Source organism: Solanum tuberosum, unplaced genomic scaffold, assembly GCF_000226075.1.
Source record: "Solanum tuberosum cultivar DM 1-3 516 R44 unplaced genomic scaffold, SolTub_3.0 scf00085, whole genome shotgun sequence".
Taxonomy (NCBI): domain Eukaryota; kingdom Viridiplantae; phylum Streptophyta; class Magnoliopsida; order Solanales; family Solanaceae; genus Solanum; species Solanum tuberosum.
The window spans coordinates 640255-648095 of NW_006239014.1; the positions used below are offsets into that span (position 1 = coordinate 640255).

Consider the following 7841-nt stretch of genomic DNA (forward strand, 5'->3'; position numbering starts at 1 on the left):
AAAATATACTTAGCTCATATGTTTTAAACCAAATTCTTTCTTTGGTTTGAGATAATTACTCAAAACTTAGCTTAAAAGCTCTCTTGGAATCGATGTTCCCTTTTCTTGCTCAAATGTGAAAACATTTATAAACTCTTTGGGAATACTTAGTTCCCTTAATAGCTTTGTTAGAAATGAACTCAACTCTTTACTCTTTGCTTAACTTGAAACTTAAGTTTTAAAACATAGTAAAAAGCATTTGCAAAAGACTTTATTGAAAAGACTCGAAGAACTTCCTAGACTTGGCTCTTGATTTTCCTTGAATTTGAATTTATGGATTCAAGGTTATGACTCATGTTTCTGGATGATTTCTAGGTGTTTAGAAATTATTTAGAGTAGTTAGAATCAATGGAAATTGTTAGGACACTTTAGAATAACTTAAATAGGCTAAACGACGAAAATTGGTGAAAAACATCGATCCGGGCGCGTCCCTGGCGCGCCGCGCCAAGCCCCAACTTACTGGGGCTTGTTTTGGGCGCACTACAGGAGCGCCGCCCCAGCCTCCTGGTGCTATGGGGGTGCGACGCGCCTGGCCCTCCCAGGTGCGTCTGGCGAGTTTTTCAACTCGTATTCTGATCCTAAATCATTTTAAATCGATTTCTTTTCTCAATACTTTCTTAGATTCAGATACCCAACACATGTACACTAGAATCTAACTCGAAACACCTCTTAACAATTGCTAAAACGTCTCAAGAAACCCATCAATCACATGTAAGTTCAAGAATGAAAACAATTCAAGAACACAACTCAAGACATCAAATTCTAACTCTTTTAAAATGAAAATCACTGAATTAAATATGCTTGGCGCGTGGGTGAACTAACCCGACGCTATGTGATCTTGCATACCTTGTAGGGATCACCCCCGATGAATTCCACAAGCCAAACTTCGACGATCTTGAACGTTCTTGCTTCTTCTTTTCCTTTCTCCTTAGCCCTAACGTGAAAACCCAAATTCTAAAACTGACTAAAATCTGATTTGAGCCATATTAAACTCCTAAAAATGGATTAAAATAATATGGCAATGAAAAGACTAAAATACCCCTTAAAGTTCCGGATTGGACATTTCTTTAATCCAACAGCCCAACTTCCAAAGGGTATAACTCACTCATCCAAACTCGGAATCATGCAAACTTGGCGGCGTTGGAAACATCATTCTAAGAGATTTCCAACCATATCTGGAACTACACCTAAATCATCCTGATCTAGGAGTTATGGTCGTTTGAAGTTGACCAAAAACTCACTTTAACTTGCTTAAAATTTTCCAGATTTCCTTATACTTTCCAAAAATGACTATTTCCAGATTTTAAACTTCTTTCTAGTTGCGAGGTGTTACAACCACCCTCGGATAAAAGTAGGCATGTCAATGAAGAGTTGCTTGCTTCCAGTAGCTGAAGTAGGCATGTTGACCCTAAGCAGGTCAATGTACTCGCTTATTAATAAGAGAAATTTGTTCGATACACTATTCTAGCTATTATTATTTATTATATGGTTATTTTTGTTATCACTTTTATTTGGAACATATTTACTATTGTTATAAATATATCGTATTGAAGAAACCTTACCCAATATTCAAGAACTAGGTTCTTGAATAACACACAAGACACTTACGTTAGTAAACAGTAACACCAATATTTCGTGGAAACCTTCCTAACTTAAGGAAGGGAAAAACCACACCAAAGTTTTATATTAATTAAAGATTTACAACTCAGTTAATCAATGAATCTAACTCTAAACTTCTACTCTTTTCGATTAACTATAATTGAAAACTCTCAACTCACCAAGAAGTCAAACTCGCTTCATGTTTACAAAAACTCTCAACTCTTCTTTACTCTAACCACCCAAGAAGTCAAACCCACTTCTTGTTTACAATTCTCACAAACTCTCTCTTAACTCTACCCCCCAAGAAGTCAAACCCACTTCTTGTTACAATTCTCTCAAGACTCTACCCCCCCTCCCCCAAGAAGTCAAACCCACTTCTTGTTACAAAATCTAGGAATTATTACAACTCAATAATAAACCTAGAACAAATTAACAAAGATTAATAACCCTAGACTTTAATTGATCAGACTTCAACATTCAATAGTTCAGAGTGGAACACAACTCGTGAACTTGGTCCTTGTGTTTCTGTAACGAAGTCCAACGATTTTTTACCAATGACTTTTTCTCTCAAGATGATAAATTTCGTGAATATGCAATAGTTATCGTTCTGGCTTTATGGAAAATTCTTTCGATTTGTGTTTATGCAAAGAAGATTTTTTTCTTCTTTGGCTTGAACCTTTTATAGAGTTTGATTTGCCTTCATCAACTTCTACAAGGAAAGGAATAACAAATCTTTTTCCTTCTAGAGTTTGTCTATATTTACTTCTTTCCTTATTTGACTTGAATTGCTACTTCTTTATTTATTTCCTTATTTGACTTCCTTCTTTTCCTTCTTTATTTGTTTCCTTATTTGTTTCTTTCCTTCTTTCCTTCTTTGCTCCTGTGTTTCAATTCTTTCTTTATTTCTTTTTCCACTCATTTATTTCTACACTTTTTTTTCTTTGCCGTAATCTCTCATATTTGTACAAATTGCCTACAGTCACGTCTGAGAACTTGGTTCACCTGATATAGTACATATAAGACAACAAGTAGTGAACCATGTTCACTTTATCAATCATCAAAACTACTTTATATGTTCTCCTACTTCCCAATATTTCCCCCCTTTTTGATGATGATAAACAATGCTTTGTCACACATCAAGAACTACAAACCATCAAGACTCTTTGTCAATCATCAAAACTACAAACTTCATGTTCTCTCATTTCCCAGCAATTTCCCCCTTTTTTATGATGACACAAACTATGCATAATATGTCCCTAACCCACATCATATAACTTCCCCCTTTTGGCATCATTGAAAACCAATAACCAAAGAACTCGATTAACATTCAATGAGTGCAATATCATTTTAACTCATGGCCACTTGGGCAACACTTTCAAGTGCACTTCTGCTAACAATACAGTAAGTTAATCTGAGGATATTAGTCATCTTAAACTCACACACAATTAATATCTTCAATGTGAAACAAAATAAACAAATATGTACCAGTTTAAGCCTTTAGAGCCCTAATTCAAAAGCATATGATATCATGAGTATGAGACAGACATAAGTACATCAAAGAGTATGGAAAAATGGAGGATAAGGATTGGGACAAAGATTACTAAAGTGGGGAGAAAAAGAATGTTTACTGTCATCAATAATTTTTTCAGTACGCCCATTGTGCACCAGCTCCTTCGTTATGATTAGGGCTGGGTGTTCGGTCGGTTCGGTTATGTTTTTTCGGTTTTCGGTTTGGCAAAATATGAAACCAAACCAAATTTATTACAATTTCGATTCGGTTTATTTCGATTAAACCAAATTTAATTAACGCGGCCAGTGGGCTGTGGCATCTGGATAATTTTCTGCTGACTTGATTATAAACTGATCAAAATTTGACTTTCTTAGCCTTAATTTGTTTCACCAAGTCTCAACTTTCAACCATTCAAGTTGTTTCTTAGCAGTAAACAAATGCAATGAGCTCCCAGAGGATACCATATTCAAGAGTCAAGACCCATAAATCAACAAGTGCAGGACAGTAGACACCCTTCTTTATAAGCACGTCACAACTCACAAGCCTTTTACTTGAAACTTACCATATCATTGACTAAAATATCCAAACAAAATAGATAATTCTTGTCCAGCAGGCAGCAACATTAACAAACTAGTCGAGAATAAGAATAAAAAGACTAGCAAGAGTCAAGCCAACAACACTAGAAAATTCAACAAACTTGTGCCCAGCCCTAAAATAAAGTTAGTTACAAACTAAAGTGAAAAGTCTAGCTGCCAGTAGGCAGCATTACAATTTGCAGCAAGCCAGCAACCAAAACATTAAAAAACCAACAAAACATTGTTGTAACTTGCAACCTCCACTGCAATAGTTCCCAAGTTCCAACAGATAGCAATCAAGAAAATAACAAAACATTGATGTGCCTGCGAGAAAATAGAACTCTTCAGACAAATGATCTACATTTCAATATAAAATATATAAAACTATCAAGCAAGTTATGGAAATAAGTTCTTTACTTACCCATTACCACGCATCATTAGTTGATAGTTGAACTTACAAGTTGCAACTATATATCAATAATACTAGATTCAATCCCATTACAAGCAAAATCTAAAAAAAATATATGAAAGAATTTGTTAGTTTTTAAGAAACAAAAGTAAGAAAATTATTTTAATATAATTAATACAAATACCAAATTCTTACCAAGTTCAAGTTGCTCAAAATACTCTAAATCTTCCTCAATGTTGGTTGGAAAAGGCTCATTTCTAAGCCAATCTTGACCACAAATAATAGATCGCACAAGTTTAGGAGTTAATGAACTCCTAAAGGGATTAAGAACACGACCTCTTGTGCTGAATGCACATTTTGATGCGACACTTGAAATGGGAATGGCTAACACATCACGAACCATCTTCGTGAGAATAGGAAATCTCGGCTCATTTACTTTCCACCATATTAATATATTAAAGTCATCACTAACTGGCTCAATATCTTCAGCAAGATATCTTTCCAATTCTGATTTACTACCTGAACTTCCACTAACTTCTTTATGCTTCTCAAATTGTTGTTTCGTTCTCATTCTTCCTCTATTTACAAAGTTGCCAGATCCACTCACACTAGATATACTTGATGAGTTGTCAGATGAAGTGGGTGAAGATGGTACATGTAAAGAGCTTTTCGAGGATTTCTCAACATAATAATCAAATAATTTTTTCATGTATTTTTTCACTTCTGAACATAGCTTGTCCCCAACTTCTTTTCCAAACATATCCACAATTGCAAATGGAGCATAATCAAGCTTGTTACGGGAATCCAACACGGATAAAATAAAGATCATCTTTTTCATTTTATGTGGTTCACCTAAATACTTTTTGAACTTTTCCTTCATACTTTTTGTCATTTCTTTCAAATTACCATCTTCATTTTCCATCATCTCTTTCAAAATAAGATTAAGTTCAGCAATTTCAACAAAGTGTGTATTGCTAGTGACATAATTAGAATCAGAGACCTTCAAAGTAAGTATATAAAAAGTTTCAAGAAATTTCACCATTGACCTCACATTTTTCCAGTCAGCACTTGTAAGAATATCTGCACTAATTTCATCTTTTGCACTAGTTCCATCTTCACCTTCAGAAGAATCAGAACCAAAGGTACGAAGATGATTCAAGTATCCAATATCATAAAAACTATATCTTTCAAATGCAAGGTCAAAATGTTGTGCTATATCAAGCACCGAATATATAGAGTTCCACCTAGTAGGAACATCTAAACATAATGATTTCTTACAAGTTATCAATTGAGATTCACAACATTCTTTGAACTTTCGAATTCTTGCGGGAGATTGTTTAATGTATTTCACGGCTTGTCTCACTAGCTTGACAGACTTACCAATTTCCTTAAACTCATCGTGCATAATAAGATTAAGGATATGTGCCATACACCTCACATGAAGATGATCACCATCCATAATGTTAGTTCCCCAATTACTCAATTGTTTAGACATTTCTTTCACAGTAACATCATTAGAACTAGCATTATCAACTGTAATAGTAAACATATTATCCAAACCCCATTCAAGCAAACAATTAGTAATGCAAGCCACCATATCCCCGCCCTTATGACTAGAAATAGGACAAAAAATTTATTATTCTTTATGCAAATTCCAATTTCTATCTATAAAGTGGGTTGTCAGACACATGTAGTTGATTTTTTGTATAGAGGTCCAAGTATCTGTCGTAAGATAAAATCTTGGACGTGCTTCTTTGAAAACCTTCTTCAAAAGTTGTCTTTCTTCAAGGTATAGTTCATAACAATCTCTCGTCACGGTTCTATGAGAAGGAATATGAAATTGTGGCACTGTAACTCTCATGAAGGTTTTAAAACTCTCTTTCTCAACAAAACTAAACGGTAGCTCATCAACAATTATCATTTTGGCTAAAGCTCTCCTACTTTGTGCTTGGTCAAATTTTCAAGTGCTAATCACCCCTTCCTTTGCTCCCATTGAGGATGGTAGAAAATTAATTAGATTTTGACCTTTATCTACGGTGTCACGGGGAAATTTAGGACATATTCTCATATGAGTATTCATTGACGACGTGCCATTACTTGATGTAGAAGTTGCATAATGTTTCGCACAATACTTGCATTTGGCTTTCTTAGCTCCACTTTCATCAGTGAACTTGTCAAAATGCTTCCAACAAGTAGCTCTAGGTTCCATGACTTTTCTTTTCTTTTCTTTGAAGTATCAACATCAACTTCAACCTTATTGGGAGATGAGGTGTTAGGTATGCTCTCATTTGAAGCTCCACTTTTACTTACCCTACATTCAATTTGTGTCATCTGTAAAAAAGTGAAACAAACAAGAAGAACAACAATCAGAATTCAGAAAGACAGACACACAGTACATTACAGTTCACAAATCACACAAATTATCACATAGTTGCATTACTGCATAGTTGCATTCAATGATTAAAAAACAATAGAGGATTCACAATTTACAGCAATAGAATTCACAAATCATACATGTACCAATACATCCTAATTCCTATGTCTAAAAATGTCATGTGTATTTTAACTAATTATGCTAACCGACTCATCGATCAGTCCCCAACTAACAGACACTTAAACAGAATAGATAGAAGCAAAACTTCCATGGTAGAGGATAAAAAATACTTTCATGATCAGTCCTAACTCATCTTATATTTGAAATTGAATATAACATATATAAAGATTTATAGATGAAGTTAAGACTTAAGACGAGATGTATAAACATATCCAGTGAGCACTGACTTTAGATTTTCGAGTCGCGAGTAGTGCACTGAGCAATAGTGGACTGTACATGCAACTATGCGACTTGCGAGCAGCCGAGCACTTAGCGATGAGCCAGGAGCAACGAACGACGAGCTGAGATTGAGAGATGAGGGATGAGAGTTGAGAGACAAGCTGTGAGCATGCGATGTAAGTTGTAACTAAGACGAGAGTTGAGAGATGAGAGTTAACTGTTGAGAGACGAAAGTTGAGAGATGAGAGACGACTTACGAGTGACGAGAGTTGAGAGATGAGAAATGAGAGTTGCGACGCATTTTGAGAGATGAGAGATGACTGATGTTAGAGAAATCAGTTTAGGAATTTTTGAATGTTGATTGGAATTTGGGTTGGGCATGGGCTGATTTTTTATTGGAATTTGATGTTAAGGTTGTGGGCTATAAGATATGATTGGGCCGGCTGAGCTGGGCATAGGCTGAAAGTTAATTAAGATTTAAGGGGGGTAAAGAATATATACAAATAATTTTGGTTTTTTTGGTTAACCAAATTTTTTAAGTTAAAAACCGAAAATCGAACCGAAAAAATGAAATATTGAAAATCGAAATCGAAATCAAAACCGACCGAAATAACCAAAAAAATTGAAATCGAAATGTAAAAGAAATCGATTCGATCTGTTTATTCGGTTTTAACCATATTATTCCCAGCCCTAGTTGTGATTAGTTTTCTTAGAATGTGAAATTACATCAAGAGCAATATGAGGTCCATCATTAGTTGAGCATAATCAGTTTAACAAGACCAGATGAGTATTATTGTCATGCATTATGAGCAACAATTGAGTTATGAAGCTGTTTTTTAAAAAAACTTTTCATTTCATGTTTTTTAATTCTATTCCATAACATTTTCACTCCTCCGTGGTTTTTTTATAGCCCTTTTCTTGATGATATTTCGAAGG

General features: G+C 34.8%; 1 protein-coding gene across 1 annotated transcript; it reads right to left on the reverse strand.

Moving 5' to 3' along the window:
- Nucleotides 1-3893: 3893 nt before the first annotated feature.
- On the reverse strand, nucleotides 3894-5729 carry LOC107060566 (zinc finger BED domain-containing protein RICESLEEPER 2-like). The gene is made up of 2 exons (XM_015308580.1): nucleotides 4317-5729; nucleotides 3894-3986 (listed from the first exon to the last, which is right to left on the reverse strand). The coding sequence occupies exons 1-2, from the start codon at nucleotides 5727-5729 to the stop codon at nucleotides 3894-3896; spliced, it is 1506 nt and encodes a 501-aa protein (XP_015164066.1).
- Between the last annotated feature and the right edge of the window lie 2112 nt (nucleotides 5730-7841).